Below are 17970 nucleotides of genomic sequence, written 5' to 3' on the forward strand. Positions count from 1 at the left end.
GCACGAGGTCAACTCCCAGCCCCTGGGAAGCTGCTCATCTTCCTCGCTGTCAGAGCTGCTGTGTAGCAACGGGGAACAAATCCCTTTCATGAGACTCAGCCACAGCTTCCTCCTGGGATTGGGGCCAGAGGAAGGAGATGTCACGAAAATGCAGACAGATGATGGGAGCCAACATTTGGGATGGGAAAGGGTTGCCAGTCTGCGCCAAGCCGGTGCAGTCCCGTGTGTGCAAGGTGGCTCTTGCTCAGAGAGAGACCCTGAGCATACCTTTCACTTTTTCTGCTTAATGACCATTGGTTTGGTCCACGCTGCATGGGTAGCACTGATTTAAGAGGCACTGCTGGCCTCAGGACCTGCTGTCATCAGTGCATTCCTCCTCCAAGGAAAGCTGCAGCAGTTGCTTCAGCAGCCAGGGCTCTGCCTGTTGTTACAGAATGCCTGCAGGTTTCCCTACAGCTGGAGGGTGGGAAGGTGAGAGTTGGAAGGTTTTGCAGGTGCCTTGTTAACACAGCCCTCCCAGTTACACCCTCCTGCTTCTCACCTGTGGACCTTGGGGAAGGTGTTGCTGAAGGATGCAACATTCTCATTTCTGAAATGTCAACAGTTTGGGGCCAAGCTCAGAAGATTTCTTGGCTTCATTTTTGTTTGCTTTTTTTTTGTTGGTTTTTTTTGTTTGTTTGTTTGTTTTTGTTTTGTTTGTTTTGCATTGAAACAGGTATGTTTTGCCTTTTTGGTGGATTGGTCACAAAGGCTTTTTTTGTTGCCTTACTTCTTGAGATATTCCGTTGGAATGGAAAAGGACACAGACAGCAGCTCAGCCAGGACTATGAGATTTGTCGTTTGTGCATGGAGCAAAGGACAGAGCTGAGCTGCATTTTCGAGCATGGCTGCGGGTTCCTGCGAGCGGACCCGGCATCTCTGCCGTCTCACCTGGGTACGAAACTCTGGGGAGTGGTGGGAAATGGTCCAACGGAAGCAGGAGCTTTTGGTACCCTCCAAGGAGAAGATGCGGCTGCCCTGTTCTACCGCTCGTTCCCCGTCCTGTGCCCAGCCCGAGCGTCCCGAGAGGAGCCGCGTGCTTAGCGCGGCACGGAACCCCGACGGTTCCCGCTACCGTATCGGAGGCGCGGTGAGGGGCGGTGGCAACGGGCGGGGGGGGCTCGGTGGGGCGGGCAGGGAGGAGGGGGGGAGGAGCCAGCGCGGAGGTTGTGCCTGGGCTGCGGGATGGGGCGGCAGTGAGGAGTGCGGGCGCGCTTCGACGGGGCTGTGCCGTGCCAAACCGAGCCGCGCTCCCGGTGATGCGCAGCGCTCCCTCCGTTTAGCTGCCCGCTGCCATGGCTGTGCCGCCCGGCGCGGCCCCGACCCCCGGAGGGGCAGCGGGGGTCCCGGCGGGGCTGCGGGCCGCCGCCTGGCTCCTGGCGTTCGCCGCGCTGTGCCGGGGCCGCGCCGCAGCCTGCCCGCCGCTCTGCGCCTGCAGCGGCACCACGGTGGATTGCCACGGTACGGCCCTGAGAGCCGTGCCCAAGAGCATCCCCCGCGGCACCGAGCGCCTGTGAGTACCGCGGGGCTCCTTTGTGCGGGGCGCGGCGGAGGGAGCCCGTCGGGGGGCTGCGAGCGGGAGTCCAAGGGGACGCGCGCGGAGGGAGTGCGCCCACAGCGTCCCGTCCATGGCGGTGAGAAGGGATCTGTGTGTGCCTACCGCCCGGCGGGGCACGGTGCCTGTGCAGCTGGCTGTGGGAGGGATGTGTGAGGGGTCCCGCGTGTGTCTACGTGTGTAATGTGTGGAGCTGGCGGGGGTCAGAACAGCGCCCAGGGGCTTGCGTGCTCCAAGGGATGTTTGCACCGGTGCCCGTGCTTGTGATGTGTGCCCGCAAGCAGGTATACGGCTGTCCGCACTGTGACCTGTCCTTGGACACCCATGCGGCTGGAGAGGCTGCTTGTGGGTCCTCACCACCCTGAGCTCCTTTGCACCCCTTTGTCCCTGGGAATCCCTCCTGGAAGTGATATGTGTGGTGCCAGGGATCGGGTCCCATCCCTGTGCTTTCTGTGTCCCGCAGTGTAAGCAGCCTCCAACCCCACAAGCCCTCTGCGCCAGCATCCCCCTGCTGAGCCCCCCTCCCATAAACGTTGAGGGGTCCTCAGAGTGGGTCCCTGTAGGGAGAACTTTTCTCCTATGGACTATAGTCACAGTGTAGCCATATAGGTTCCTGGTGTATGGGTGACCCTGCTCCCAGCAGGGCTGTTCCCAGCCTCTCTGCTCTGCCTGGGGACAGCGAGTGTTCCCTCTGCCCCCTGGCAGTATGCACCATGAACTGTGGCCCTGGGCAGCCACACACTGCTCCTCCTGCCCCAGTGCTGTGCTCTGCTGCACACTGGGCTGTGAATGAGCTCTGTGCATACGGCAGGGGCTGGCAGGCAGGGACTGTGTGTGCAGGCAGTCTGGCAGCCGCCTGGGCTGCACCCAGCGCCAGGAGCTCTGTGAGGCACTGCTTTCATGGGGTTTTCTCTTCTCCTGCTGTAATTATCCTCCTCAAGTGATTATTACTCCGAGACCATGAGCTGCTGACCTATAGAGTTGGTTTGTGAGCTCTGGGGTGCCCAGGGCTGGAGCATGGCTTGGGCACAGCCACTCCTGCACTAGCCTTATCCATTCCTTGGGGAGCATGGTGGGCTCTGCAGCAGCTGCTCCACACTGGGCTGTGCTCAGCATCACTCTGATGCAGAGAATGGGTGGGCTGTGACCCTGGGGTGTCTCACTGCTGCCCCACGGGCACCTCTCCCCTTGGTCCTGCTCATGTCTGATGTCCCGCTGGGCACCCTGCCCATCCCTGTGGGGTGACGTGGGGTTTCTGTGTTCTCACAAAGTCAGATCTGGTGGCTGAGCTGAGGCAGACGTGTTGCTCTCACGTGGGTGTTGTTTGCCAGGAAACTACTCGCAGCATTATTGCACGCCCTCACAGGTGCTCAAGGTGTTTGTGCAGAGCAGGTCCCACCTCCAAGCAGCGCGTTTGTGGTGGTGCAGCTCAGCAGCCACTTCAGATTCCCCAGAAATGAGCTGCAACCTCGCGCCCCCAGGCTATGCAGCAGGAGCAGGCTGTCCCTGCTGCCAGGCTGCCTGCCTGTTGCACCATGCACCTGGCACGGCGTCTGCAGGCAGCAGGCTTTCTCCCAGGTGTCCTGCAGTGCCCCCTGGGTGGTGTTGGGTTCTGCTGTTATGGGATCGAGGCAGCAGCAGCAGGGGTGAGGTCTGAGCTCACGCTGCTTCTGTATCACACCCTTTGGTGGCTTTCTCTGGAAGCATCTCCAAAGAGCAGGTCGCCCTGTTAGGTAATTCTCCCTGTGGCAGCAGAATCGCTGCAAATTCACCGCTGTCAAATGGCTGCTTCCAGCACGGCTATTTGCTAATGAGGGCTGAATTGAGGCTGATTGCCTTGCAGTTGCTTCTTCTTTGGAAGTTTTCAGCTGATGACAGCATTGTCCCTCTTGCCCCTTTTCCCCCTCTCCGATGGGCCAAGCCCCACTGTGCACCCCACAGCACCCCATCGCTGCCAGCCCAGAGCTGTGCTTCCTTAGGAGCCTTCCTGGACAGAGGAAATTTGCAATTCTATTCCAATTTCTCCCTTCAGCTACGTCCAAGGCAGATGCTGTCTATATATTGCCATGGTAACGGTGTGTTCTCGCTCTCCGTGGAATTGCATGCTGGAAAAATATTAGTTTAAAAAACTATGTCGTGTTTGTATTGATGGAGCTGAGGCTGATAGCAGAGGATCTATTGTCCCCTGGCTGGGAGAAGTCACGGGTAACAGGCAATAAAGTCCATCGGATTGGCCTCTGGTGACCACTTCTCACCTCACACAGCAATTGCTTCCCAATAAACCCTTCTCCGCTCCTGTTTTATAGCATCCTTTAAAATAGATATTTTTGCCTTAAACGTGCTGCCACTTCGCTCCTCTGGGGTGATGCATTCTGCTGCTCTGCGTGAGGAAGGGAAGCTGCTCCCAGCTTAATTGCCAGCCCCTTGCGTGTGCTTGCAAATGCCACTGCTGCAGTCCTGGAGCGCTGGTGGCAGCCGTGCAGGAGGCACCCCATGCTCACAGCTGTGCACTCTGCACAGCCAGGCTCATTACGCTGCATGCATTTGCCTTGAGTTTCATGCTTCCTTATTTCATTGTTTCCTCTGTCGATGTTTTCTAATGAATTTTCCTGTGGTAGAAGCATGGAGCAGTTTGTGTGAGCTATAAAAGGAGGATGCTTGAGGGGAGTGCAGCCCACGGGGGGGAGTTGGGGCATCCAGGCTCCAAGACTCAACTGAGCGCCTGCCTTCCTGGCGTGCATTTCGGATGCACTCGCCTCTCAAAATAGCAGAGGCGAGCATCCTATGGGGGAGAGAGGCTGCTAGGAGGAGGAAGATCAGAAAAGAGGGAAGATGAATTTTTCAAGCGATGCAGCCAAGGAGCAGCGCTTGGCACAGAGAGTGGGAGAGAAGTGAGCACACAGAGCTGGGGAGGTGGGGGTACCCCACATTCCCCCATACGGTTTGCGGTGGGGGGAAGCCCCAGCATGGGATGCTATGGGAGATCCGGAGCTGAGGGCTGGGCATCAGCATCCCCACCCCACATCCCAGCAGTGGGGTGCTGTGTCCTGCTGTCCCCATGCTGGGAGGGCTGAGCAAAGCGAGGTGCGGGCAGAGTTGCATCTTGTAGGACAGAGAGTGGTTGGAGAAGATGCACCACAACGCTGCGCATCTGACTGCCGGCAGATAATGGCTCTGGCATGAAAACCCCAGAGAGAGCTTAGGGAGAGCAGAAAGGCTTCCCGTTCCTCGGCGCTGGTGGCACAATCAATGCTGTTTGTAGCGCTTAAAAATTTATCGCGATGCTAACCTGGGTTAGTACCTCGTAAAAGCTTACAGAGTGCCTCAAGCTCTAGGGGCTGGAGCTGTGGGCTTGATTTCTTCTTCACCAAAGAGCAATTGTTCTGAAATGAGCCCAGACAGCGCAGAGCCCTGCTCCATGGGGCATCCACACAGTGAGGATTCCTTTGCGCTGGCACTGGAAGGATTTGTTTCCCCAAGGCTGTGGAGGGCTTTGCAGCTCACAGCCTGCGCTGCGGCCCGGTGGCATTCAAGCAGCCGGCTGAAATCTCAGAAAGTCTTGAAAAATGCAATAAAAGTGTAGGATGAAAGATTGCAGCTGTTCTGTCCCCCAGTGCTGAGCACAGGGGTCAGTCTGGGGTCTCGTTCTCCTTGGCGTCCCCATTAGAGGGAAGAGAGCTGCTTATGGTGTTTGCAGATGACACCAGGCTGGGAGAGATGTGAGTGTGCTGGAGCTCTGCCCCTCTTCGCAGCGGGGCGCACATAGGCTGCATTACCTCCAGCACTGTGACTCCCCAATAAATCAGCACCAGGGGAAATATTGCTCACGTTGGCTGTATTTAAAGAATTGCTGCTCAGCATTTGTACTCTCTGAGTTTGTAGCGGAGTTGGTGTAGCTGAGGCGCTGCAAGGAGAAAAGACACAGCAGAGCCCTCGGGAGTGGAATAAGCCATCCAAAGATAGAAACCAAATATAAACCCAGACTATGCAAATCCAGCAATGAGCCCTGCGCAGCGCCGACATCCCATCTGGGAGCGGGATGATCCGCCAGTGGCGTCGCGAGGGGATCGCTTGCTGTAATGACTTTCCTCTTCCTGGGGAGAAATGGAAGGGGGTTCTGAAACTTCAAGGTTGCAATGAAAATGACTTTCCCAGAAGTGCTGCCAAGTGGTCCCCAGACACCTTGGGGAGGGAAGCACGGCGACAGCATGCAGCTGGACCGTGGGGAGCCGGTGTGCTGGGCAGGGCAGGCTGTGATTTATCTGCGGGAAGAACCAAGGGGGAAAAATGGCACAAAGTTAAACGGCAGGGTTGCCTCGGCATCCTTACAAGTAAGCTTTACCTGCTGTTTGTTCCCATATTGCTGTGAGGGTCATCATTTACTGCAGCCCAGTGCTGGGCAGAGCGAGCCGGGGGGCTGTGGAGCCTGAGCATGGGTTTCGGTTTAATCGCTGGGGCTGGGGAGCCTCTATTCATTCCCCACTTGCATTCATCTGTGTCCTAGTAACGTACCCCCCCTCCCGCCTCCTTCCCAACACAGGCACACACGGCTGGATAATGGCAGGAGCCCGGCAATCTCAGTCGCTGAATAGCTGTGTAATTATGAGGCTATAACGCCGAGCTGGAACTCATTAGCCATTATCAGCCGTTTCAGCGGGACAATGGCAGCACCCCGGGGTGCGCGGCTGCGCAGGCTGTACCGGGCAGCCCTACACGCTGCTCGCTGCCTCTGGGGCCATCCCGGCGATGACCCCGGCTCCTCGCATGGCTGTGGAACTGGTGGAGGCAGGCGTCAGGTCGGGATGGAGAAAGAGGTTGAGATGGAATGGGTTGGGATGGGATGAGTTGGAATAGATTGAGTTGAGATGGGTTGGGGACCACTCATGCAAAAGCCTTTCTTCCTTATTTCCACCAAGAGGTGGGACATAGGGGCTGACTGGGCTGGCAGAAGTCCTTGGGGTGTGACTTATCTCCCGGCAGTTGCTTCAGTGGTGTGAGATGGCCGAGCACTGAACCCATCCTAATGCCTGTGGGTGACTTGCAGCTGTGTGCCTGGAGCCATCCTACTTTTCTTGGGGGCAGCTGTTGGTTTTCTCATTGCTCCTGGCCTCTCTGAGTGGCTCCATGAATTCAGGATGAGCCTGCCAGACATTTGCTGCATTGCCCTGTGGGGCGGTTTACATCCAGGCAGGGGCTGCTGGCCTCGCTGGGCAGCACGTTGCATTTATGATGGCTGCAGAATGCCTGTCCTGGGGGACATGAGCACTGAGACAGGCATGCTGGGGGAGCAAGGCACCCCTTGCTGCTCTGTAGTCCCTGAGCAATGCCAACGTGGCCAGCCAACTGCTGGCCAGGGGCTGTGGGCTGTGTCCTCTCCAGGGCCAGCCCCCTTTCCTAATCAAAGATGCAGTGATCACTGCTGTACTTTGGCCCTTGCCTGTCCGTTTTTGGGGGAATTTCCAGGTAACTGCATGGCTCTTGAGTGCTTCCATGCTGACCTCTGTCTCTTCTCTTCCCAGGGAGCTCAATGGCAACAACATCACACGTATCCACAAGAATGACTTCTCCGGACTGAAGCAGCTCCGTGTCCTGTGAGTTCCCAGCAGGAAGTGTGCTCAGCCTGCGGCACCCAGGAGGGATAGGGATGGGGCTGAGTCCTTCAGGTGGTGCCGGCTGGTTGGCATCAGCTTTGGGCTGGGGCATGGTGGGCTTCCAGCAGGAAGAAAGAGTCTAGATTCAGATAGGATGAGCTGGAATGTGTTGGGTTGAACTGAGCTGGGTTGGGAGTGGTTAGGCTGGGTTGCGGACCACTATTCCAAAATCTAACCCCTTTTCTCTATGTCCCTCTGCAGGCAGCTGATGGAGAACCAGATCAGTGTGGTGGAACGTGGGGCGTTTGATGACATGAAGGAGCTGGAGCGGCTGTGAGTGGTGGTGTGCGGGCAGGTGGCATGGGGCAGCCAGTTCTGCTCGTTGCAAGCATCCTTTACTTTTTGCCTTAACCCATAGCACATCTGTGCTGCTTGACTTCAAACAGCGTTGCTGATGCACAGCAGTGTGGGTAGCAAACCTAGTGCTGTTTCTATAGATCTTAACGCCCTTTCTGATGCCTTTGAGGTGAGGGGCAGGTTAAACACAAAGCACTGCCATTGTTATCAGTTGTGTCCTGCATGTGAACCAGGGAGCTGTAAGCTACAGTTCAGCATTCAATAAAATAGCTCAGCAGCTTAAACCCTATCAAGGCTGCTCAAGCAAATATTAGGAGCTGAGTGAGCAGCAGGTTAACGGCACAGTTAAACAGCAATCAGCATTTAACAGCTTGGAGTCCTGTCTGCATATAATTGCAATATTGTGAGTAAATCTATTAATGCCCAGTTGGCTCCCATCACCTGGGAGCAGAAGCGACCCAAAGCTGTATCCTGGGTGAGACTGGCTGCTTTCCCTCCTTACCATGACCCTTTCTTTCTTCCTGCAGACGACTGAACCGCAACCAGCTACACACCCTGCCCGAGCTCCTCTTCCAGCACAACCAGGCTCTGTCCAGGCTGTGAGTACCTCCCCTGCAAGGGGTGTGTGGGGCAGGAGGGGCAGCCCCTGGGGGGGTGGTTGGTGATTATTTTTGCCCTGTCCTAAACTTGTGGTGGCCTGGGCTGGGCGCTGAGCATGGATGGATGCTCCACATCTCTGGTCCCCATGCTGCCAGGGTGTGGTTGTGCCCAGAGGCAATGCTGGCTGTGACTGATGCCAGGAGTTGGTGCCGGTGTTTAATGAAGGGTTAAACTGCCGTGTGGGTTTGCCAGCGTGGGATGTGTGAAATGGTGGCTGAGAGCCAGTGATGGGCCTAGGTAATGGCAGCTGATAGCACAGGCGTTCAATTAATTATCAAATGGCATTTGTTGAGCTCAGCTGTGCCGTAGCACGGCGCCAGCAACGGCCCATCCTCCAGCCGCCCGTTGTGCAACAAAAACACTGCAAAACATTAACGTTTACATTGAGTTCTGCAGCCCCCAGCAATAGGTGGCACCGGGTCCTGGGAGCACTAGGGAACCTGCTGCTGGCTCTCCTGGTGGCTTTGTGACCCAGGACTGTGCTGGGGACGGCAGGGAAGGGGTGCCCAGTGCAGAGCTTGGCTAGAGCCGTCACGCTGCCTTAGCGGGAGGTGAGATCTGAAACCACGCTGCTGCGGTGATGCCGGAGGTCATAAGGACACTCTGAAACTGCAGCAAGCACAGCTTGGGCTGTGGGGGTATGAGTCAGTGGGGAATGGGTTCAAGGTAAATCGAAATTGGCTCTGCTTGAGCTGAAATTGGAGCCTCTGCCAGGCTCTGTGCTTATTGACCTTATGAAATGGATCTGAGGTGGCCCCACCGCCCCTTCCCTGCCCCTGGCCATACAATGGCCGTGGGGATCTCTTGCAGGCACAGAAAGGAGAATTTTGCTCGGGTCAGGATGGAGGGAGGCTTATTCCACCTCCTGAATCACAGTGTCGAAACAGAATTCAGTTTGGTGGTGCTTTGTGGTCTCCCAGCTCCATGTGAGCTGCAATAAGTTGCTCAGATCTGGGCTATAGAAAGCATTTGTTGCATCAAGATAACGGATTTGGGTTGGGGTTTTGGATGCAGAGGGCTGTGTGTGGGGCTGGATCCTGCCCTGGTGCCCCCAGGGTGGTTCCAGGAGAAGTGGCAGCAAAAGGGCTGTGCTGGACCCATGGTGGCAAGGGGTATTGCGTGGCCTCCCTTATCCCTACCCGCCCTAACGAGCGGACAGCTCATTAAGCAGCGCCTCTGGCTGGAAATGGCGCTGATCTGAGGTTTTGCTGGAGAGCGCCTGACCCAGGTGACCCCATCTCAAACCGGGTTTAATTAAACTGTCAGCGCCGGACGGAAGAACAAAGCGCGGCGGGCTGGGGGGTGCGTCTCCCGCAAAGTGGCGAGCTGATAAAACATGCATCTTTGCTTCCACCGGGGAAAATCACCCAGGCAAGAAGGTGACCTCTGCAGCTGGGTGCTCTGATAGAGGAGGGGGCATTGCAGTGAGCTGTGGGGCAGTTCCTCACTGCCATCTCTGTGTCTGGCCCCAAAACAGCCCAAATTGCCCTTACTAAGGCAGGCAGAGAAAAAATCGGGCGATGATAAATAACTTGAGAAAATGCAAATTGCCTCCTTCAGAAGGAGACCACGACCGCGCAGAAGGAAGCTGTGAGCTGCATAGTAGCAAAACAGGGTGACAAGTGAAAAAGGAGCTGTCGGAGGAAGGGATAACAAAGCGGGCCCTGCTTGGATGGGGCTGGCTGCGCGTGGGAGGCGTTGCTCGTGAGACTGCAGCAGTGACCGCTCCTCAGAAACCCCGGGAGAGAGAGATGGAGAAACACTGGGGCGAGGTGGTGTGCCCCGATGCTGACGTCTGGGTGCAGGGGATGCTGTGCTGTACAGCCGCTCTGGGTGTTGGATCCCCCTGCGCTCCCCAACAAAGACCCTTCTGTCGGGGAAATAGTGGGGCTGGGGGGGCCGGGATGGGACGCGTCCCCCCGAATACCAATCAGGAGGGGAACGGCTGGGGGGGGCTGCAGGGTCTGTGCGAGGTGGGACCCCCCCAGCCAGCTGGGGAGGGGGAAAAGAGGCCCCACCGCAGCCCCCGGGAACAAAGAGTCAGTGTGGCTCGTGACAGCTCTAAGGAAACGCGGGGAAACAAATGTGCCACTAATAGGTGGGGAGGTGACCTCGTGGGGATGCTGCCAGGCGGGCGGCGAGGGGCTGCTGTGGTGCTCCGGCGCTTCCCACCCTCATCCCAGCACCGTGCTCACCCCTCAGATCTGCCCCACCACCTCTCAGCACTGGTGCACATCCCAGATTTAACTTTCCCAATGCTATTAAGGCAAAGGAGCTGAAGCAAGAGGGCCCCTCTGTGTATTGTCCCATGCAGGGCAGCCCTGTTCACCTCCCTGCCCCAGCAAATGGGAATTTACATCCTACAAGGCAAACAAGCAGACAGCAAAGACCCATCTTCCCAGTGCTGGGTGCTAACCACGGGAGCACTGCACTTTGCAGCCCTCGCTGCCTGCACTGTGCCCCGTGCCACCTTTGTTCCTCTGAAAGAGTTAGAAAGCGTTCACAGGAGCAGATCCCTTTGTCTGTGAGTTTTGGTGGCAGAATAAAGGCATTTCCTTCCTCCTGCTTTAATGGCTCTGTTCGTAGGAAGGCTCAAAGCAATTTTAAAGCATTGTGAGCAGACTTATCCTTCGGTAGTTTGATTTCCAGGACGTGGCAGAAAGGAGCATTCTGCGTTGGTTTTAAAGGAGATGGTAGCTCAGTGCCCCGGCACGCATATCCCACAGATGTGGTTGGTGATGTGCCACGCACGGCGGTGGGTTTGGGGAGGTGTGGGCCAGCTCCTCGGCTGTGCTAAATGAATGATCATCCCAGGCTTATCCTCACTTAACCAGCCAGATATCGACCGCCATGGTCCCCCATAAGAGCTGTGGATTACAGGGTCATACCCACCCCCTCCCCCAGGTTTCTGCACTTCCCTGAGGCACTGGTCCTCGTTTGTGTGTGTGTGTATTTCCCTTCAGGACAGGAAAAGCTGGATAAATTTTTACTGCTCCCAAGGGAGCTGTTTGTAACTGAAGATGTCTCACTGTCATCTTGTCCATAAACCAGGAAATGGCAGTAGGGGCATGCAATGTGTTCCTCATCCCCCCCTCCTCTCCCCCGCCTTGTGCTGGTGGGAGATGGAGTTTGAGGTGGATCTGCTCAGAGAAGAGTCATTAAGATCCCAGGGCTGGAGGTAGGATGTTTTCTCCAGGTGAGAGGAGCTTGGCTGCCCCTTGAGTGTTTGGGAAGTGATGCTCCCTCCAGCCCCCCAAAAAACCTCTTTCAGCCCCCAGACTCATCCAGTGCCAGTTTGGAATCCACATCCCTTTCATCCTCATGCACAGCAATAGGGGCTGCGGCACTCAAAGGGGCTTTTGTCCAGCCCTCAGCCCCACAGGTGGGTGGGTATTTCCCCTCAAACCTCCCCCCCCACACCCCAACCAAGTCCTGGGCTTTTCTCAGGGGCTGGTGCTATTGTGGGTTGCCTGGGCAACAGGGTCCTGGGGATGTGGGTTGGGGGCTGAAATATCCCCACTTGGGATATTTCCTGGGGGGCTCAAGGTCCAGATTTGCCGCAGGCCAGCACATACCCAGCAAAATGCATGGATGTGCTGGGTACGTGCCAGTCTGTGGCAGTGGCTTTTGCATATAGGATAAATATGGAAAAGCCATATTCCCAACGCTTGGTGGCATTTCCATCACATGCTCTCAGACCAGAGGCATTTCCTCATCCCGCTCCGCCTCGCTTGCTCTCTTCCCCACAGGCACAGCAGTGTGTTGCTCATTCCTGCATCCCGCAATTTCACAGCATCCCCGCAGCCGGGTGTTAATAAGATTAGACCCGAGCTTTAAGATGTCTCTCTCTATCCTTTGCCATCCAATTACACAGCCTGCATGCTATCTGATTGCCTGCGAGAGGGGAGGACTGGCTGGGACGGGAGGATGCAGCTGGTCTTTCTGGGTATCTGAGTGGGTTTTCTTTCTTTTCTTTCTTTCTTTCATTATTATTTTTTTCTCATTCTTCCCCCTTGGCTTTGAGCTGCCCTGTTCGGCTTTTTCATTGCTGCTCGAGGTGGCGGCTGGACAGAATTTGTTTAAATTAACTGCTTGAATGGCAGCGTTTGTGTGTGTTGGGTTGGGGGAAGCTCAGACAGCACCAGAATGGATGAGGGGGATTAAAGGTGCCTAATGGCTTCCAGATGGGCATCCCGGACTGAGAAACAGCCTCACAATCCAACCCCAGCTGGGGGTTAACCAGAGAGAAAGCAAAGCTTGGCTTCTCCAGGAGGCTCCCAGTCCTGGGAAGAAAGGGTCTCTGGCAGGACAGGCAGGTCCCCATCCCAATAGGACCCCAAAGGGATGCACAGACCCCACTCCTTGCCTAGAGAGCAGCAGGTCCTGCACTGGAGTGAGTGCAGCACTGCTGGTCCCAGCGCTGGCAGCGACACGGATGGCAATCAGGGAGGAATTAAAGGATAATTAATGCCAATCCACATGGAAAATTGCTCTCGTCAAACAAACCAGATATCCTTTTTTTTTTTTTTTTTTTTTTTTTTTTTTACGAGCTGACAAATTGGGTTGATAAGTAGCGACGGCGCTGACATGATATACCGAGACTTCTGCAAGTCATTTTCCTCTTGCCTGAAGGATATGGCAATGAAAACATTAATATTCTGCAAAATCAGCATAGCATCTCTGACAGTGGCTTCGCAGGGAAATCACGGCTGGGCTCTGCTCCCGCCCCATTGGGTTCCCCATCCCTTTAGGACAACTTTGGCTCTGGCCAACCCTCTGGCTGCCCCCTTGCTCTTCCAGTGTATGGTGAGTGCTGTGCAAGCAGCATTGCTGGGGAAGAAACCACAGGTTTGGACTGATAGGCGAAAGGACTGGGGCAGGTGGCGCGGCACAGCGCCCATCCTACAGGATGAACGGGAGCGTGCAGCTCCGTTGTAACACCCGCACTGGCGTCAGCCGCACGCGAGGTCACACAGCTGGGAAAAATGTAGGTCAAGGCTCCACGGCGGGGAGCAGCGTCTGGGGATGCTGAAAATGACTTAGCGACAACACAGCCTGCTGTAGGATGTGGGGTTAGGGGAGATGGGTGGGCAGAGCGGGAGGGGGGGGGCACTGCGTGGGACCGGTGGGAGCAGTGCTTCTGCTTTAGGGCCCGTGGTGCTGAGATGCTGGGAAACGAGACAGTGATTACTGGGAGTCTGGAAAAGCTGCCTCCAAGTGAGGGGAATTGCAGTGTTCGACCTGTTTAGTGCTTGTGGGAGAAGGCTAGGAGGGATTTCATCACTGTCCCTGCCTACCTGTGTGGGGAGAAACCTGACTGTAAACGTGTCATTAATTCTCTTAAAAAACAAAAAACAAAAAAAGCCAAAAACAAACAAAAAAAAAACCCAATGGGAATGTAAAGAGAAAAAGCATGCAATTGCTCAGTAGCTGGAGGCTGAAAGCAGACAAATTCAGAGTAGGCATACATTTGGCTCTTGCACCAAGGAGAGCTGTTCGCCACTGAGTGCTCAGAGGGCAGGAGGTGGACGCAGTGTCCTTTGCAGCCCGCTGCTCCCCGGTCCTCTGCCTGCACACTCTGGGGATCTTTGTGTTCCCATCAGTAAGGCTTGGGTTTTGTGCTAGTTTTGTTGGGTTTTTTGGTGGGTGTTTTTTCTTTCTTCCCCCTCCAGCCTCTTCAACAATGACACCTATTCTCCCCTCCCACTCCCGGGAATTACACTCCAAGCTGCCCCTCGACACGGCAAAAAGAAAGGCTGGGAGAGGAAGCGGTGTGTGGCTCTTTGTGTCCCTTTTGTGACGCTGCCGCACAGCGTGGCCACCCAGCAGCACCAAGGTAGGGCCCGAGGTACGGCCCCTGCGGGGAGCTGGGGGTGCTCCTGGCTGAGGTAACAGCCTCGTCTTTGTGCTCTGCATGGGGGAATGGGCAGGGAAGGGCCCTATTCCAGCTGCCCTCTCAAAGCTGAGCACTGGAGGGGGGTCCTCCCGTTCTAATGGGTTTAAGCATGCTAACAGGGAGCAGCTCTGTGTACAACCCGTGTTCAGCCCTCATGGATGTTTGCTCAGAGACGCGGTGTTAAATATTTATCCTCCTTACCTCCCCCCTCCCCGCACAGCGCGCATTAACAATAGCGATCGCCTGGGCCTCATCCCTCTTGCCAGGAGCATGTGGCTCCCAGACCGGGGCAGTGAGCATTATCGTTTGTACCTGTGAATTATTGATAAGGGATAGGATAGTTCTTGCAGTGAAAAAATAATGAGGGGCAGAGGCTGTTGGCAGCGCTGCTGCACATCCCTTTCCTACTGCAAAGCAGGAGGTGGGACCGCTTCCCCAGTTGTGCACAACATCCCCATGCCCTGGTCTAGCCCTGGATCAAGGGGATGAGGCTGCTGCTCCCTGGAAAAGGTGCTGCAGCCCTGGAGGAGGTTCTGTACCAGCTCAGGGCTGAGCAGAGGGCTTGGTGCCCAATTGCAGAGGGAGGTTTGTCTCCAGTTGCTGCCCTATGTAAGGCTTTGGGAGGCTGCACAGAGGCTGCAGATGACTGGGGGGATCTTGTTGTGGCAGATTCTCAATCAGGGTGTCAGCCCAAAGCCCAGCTTTGGTGCACTTAGACTCTGAATCCCAGGGGATTAGCAAGAGGGCATTATCACACTGAGCCTGGCCTGGTTTGCATCCCCCATCCCAGCCTGGCTCTGAGCCATGCTTCTGGGGGAAAACCCAGCTTTTGCAGTAGGTGCAATCCTGCTCCCTGCCTCCACGTGCAGAAAAGGCAACCCAGGCCGCTGGATATTAACTTTGAAGTGTGAATTTCAAACACCCTGTGAGTTTGCAGACAACTGGTGCCGTTCCCCTCCTTTGCTCCCGGCTGTTTCTGTTACAAACCTCCTGATCTCTGTATTGCTTTCAGGGGAAGAGCCCTGCACTAGCTCAGCTATGAGCTGGGCTGGGCTGCATTGCCCAGCAGCATGCCGTGGCCACTGGCTCCATCCCAACACCCCCACGTGCAGGGGCTGCATGTGAGGATGAGTCCAAAGCCATCTGCATTTTGGACAGAGGGGCTGCGGCAGGGATGGCTCACCCCGTGCTGGCCCTGCAGGTTGCCAGTGGGATGTTCACACTGCACGCCACGGAGAGGGCTGCAGCCTTTGTGCTCCACCAATGCCAAACCCCACTGAGAAGCAGTGCCAGAAGAATGGGCCCTTCTCCCAATTTACATGAAGCGATGTCCCAGATTTCTTCCCAGCCGCGAAGACGCATTGTTCCCTGGCAGCGTTTCAGTGGCGGAGCCAGCTAATTTGCAGCATTTTACATATCTAATATGTTGTCAGAAATGCTTTTAAATCCCTATAATATTTAATTAGGAGGCAGCTTTTGGCGTATTAAGTGGGAACGGGGCTGTCTAATTACTTACTGGTGATTTCATACCCGTGAATGTAATTAAGTTGGGTAGAATCATCCAAGAGATGCAGGAGCGGGCAGAGCCCCCGATAGACCAGGGTGTATTTTTAGCCTACGTGTGTTGGAATTTGACTGTTTTTAGGGGGGGGAAAAATGGGGTGCAGAGCAGCACCCTGCCACCACGGTGGGTGGAGTTTGCTTCACCCCTTCCCAGAGCTGGGAGCAGGGCTGGGAGCCGCCACTGCAGGAGCTCCGCTCTGGCACGGCTGAGCCCTGGGCAGCACAGCTCCTCGCCTGGCCGGGTGTCTCAGCCTGGCTGGTTCGGGCTGCTTGATTCACACCTCGGAGGAATCCAGGAAGGCTGGCAGGGCTGGCTTCACACTTATTAGCAATTAAAAGCCTCAGAGGCTGGGAGTCAATTAGCTCTGAGCTCAGCAAACCCCGGGATAAGGCTGCTAACGAGAGGCCCAGCCAGCTCCCCACAGGGCTCGGCAGAAGAGCTGTTTGCTTTTTCATTTACGCCTTGGAGGAGCGTTGCAGGGCTGCGTGCCGCAGGGTGCGATGCTCCCCGATGCCCAGCACGGCTCCCGGCATGGCACACTGCCTGCACCCAGCAGGGTCCAGCCCAGCACGGCGTATGGGGTTGCGATGGGCAGCCTGGAGCCGCATTGGCTGTGCGTCGGGCCGCGTGCCCACTCCCCTTCCATGGGTAAGGAGCTGCTGGAACAAAGGGACGGCGTGGGGAGGGGGCGGTGACAGGCAAGCAGGGCGTGCAGCTTGTTATTTTGCTTGTGTTGCTATTAGAGCTGCTGCTTTTAACTTGTTTCCCCCCTCTGAAGAGGCTCCAGGGTGGGTGGCAGATGTTTTGTTCCTCCTCTGCCTCCCGCCCACCCTCCCCTCTATTCCTCAGCCAGCTCCTCTGTTAGCACAACACCCTCCCTCCTGCGGAGCTGAGGCCCATGCCTCTGGATATGCAGCTCAGCCCACGCAGGAGCCGCTCAGCAAATCCTAGATTGCACAAACACTGTGGTCACTGTGCATCCCTATGTCCCCCTGTGCCCACATCAAGTCCTGGTGCCACTGACGCCATCAGCTCTGGGAAGCTGCATATAGGTACTTGCCATCCTCCTGTCCCGTTGGCAGGACAGTGGCACAGCCTGGAGCTGCCCAGGTCGCATGTTGGGGTGCAGCGATTGCATCCCACCCCCTCTGCCCAGCCAGACTCACGAGGCAGCACGCAGCCTCTTTGGCTGCATGCAGGTCGCGGTCTCACCAATACGCTGCGGGCTGCAGCACCGGGAGCCAGGAGGATAATGAGATCTTAATAGTCCAATTACATCCCATCGATTTACTCAGCACGTAATTGTCGGTGGCTGGGGCCACCTGACGAAGCTCCTGCTCTGGCTGCCAATGGGAGGGTGGATGCTCCCTGTACCAGCCAGCTGCTCGCCCTTCAACCTCCATACGAGCAGCCCCAGGAGGGGCAGAAAGAGGTTAGAGCTGCAGCTGGGCAGGGGGTGTCAGCATCAGGGTCACCCTGAGTTTGCATCCCTCGTGAGCATCTGGTGGGGATGGGATGTGCTGCAGGTCCCTCTGCGGAGGGCTGATGGGAAGAGGGATCCTGGTTGGTGGCAGTCTCTGCCAGCTGAGTGGTGGCTGTGCCCAGGTGGTACTTCCAGAGGCCATACAATCTCTTTCCTGTATTGTTAGCACCAATGCTTCGAGCTCTACTGTCCTGCACACAGTGGGTGGCGGATGGCAGCTGGCAGCGCGCAGACTCCTGCTGACCTCAGGGGTGGCACTTTGAGTCAGACACAGTGCTGCCCTGTCCCCTTGGTCCTGCTGTCAGCTGGGCTGGCGGAGCCCATTAAAAATCCAGCAGCCTGACATCATGCTGGCACTGCGGGGTGCTCGCGCTGGGTGCAGCCACTTCTCACCTGCGCCCACAGGGCTGCGGTGGGGAACCCTGGGGGGACGTGGCTGTCAGCAGCTGATGCGAGTGCTGATGGGTCTATTGATCTCCTTCGATGCAGCAGGCTCGTTCTGTCCCTTCACACTTGCTCCTGTCATCTGTCAGGTGGCGGAGGTGGTGTGAGCTGTGCTGGTGGGGCAGCCCCTGCTGTCTGACCCTGTGCCCCAGGACAAATGGCACATGTGGGGACAGCAGGCTGCGTCACAGCGCCGTGGTCCTGTGGCTGATGGTCCCTCACAGCTGTCCTGGGGAACTCACAGCCTTCTCCGACATGATCTCATCCAGTGCAACACCCACAGTCTGGGGTGCAGCAGCATCTCTTCCAGCCCAAAAGGCCTGTGTAGGGTATGGGGTCCCCTCCACCGCTCACCTTGCTCACCCCAGCGGATGCTGCCAA

At 56.5% G+C, this 17970-nt stretch overlaps 1 protein-coding gene across 1 annotated transcript in view; it reads left to right on the forward strand.

Annotated features, from left to right (window-relative positions):
• The first annotated feature begins 1319 nt into the window (after positions 1 to 1319).
• Positions 1320 to 17970, forward strand: part of SLIT1 (slit guidance ligand 1) — a 29768-nt gene continuing 13117 nt past the window's right edge. Inside the window, exons 1-4 of the mRNA XM_048944461.1 lie at positions 1320 to 1552; positions 7114 to 7185; positions 7447 to 7518; positions 8070 to 8141. Coding sequence (XP_048800418.1) covers positions 1335 to 1552; positions 7114 to 7185; positions 7447 to 7518; positions 8070 to 8141 — 434 coding nt within the window. The 5' untranslated portion in view covers positions 1320 to 1334. The remainder of the gene's footprint in view (positions 1553 to 7113; positions 7186 to 7446; positions 7519 to 8069; positions 8142 to 17970) is intronic.

Source organism: Lagopus muta, chromosome 5, assembly GCF_023343835.1.
Source record: "Lagopus muta isolate bLagMut1 chromosome 5, bLagMut1 primary, whole genome shotgun sequence".
Classification (NCBI taxonomy): Eukaryota; Metazoa; Chordata; class Aves; order Galliformes; family Phasianidae; genus Lagopus; species Lagopus muta.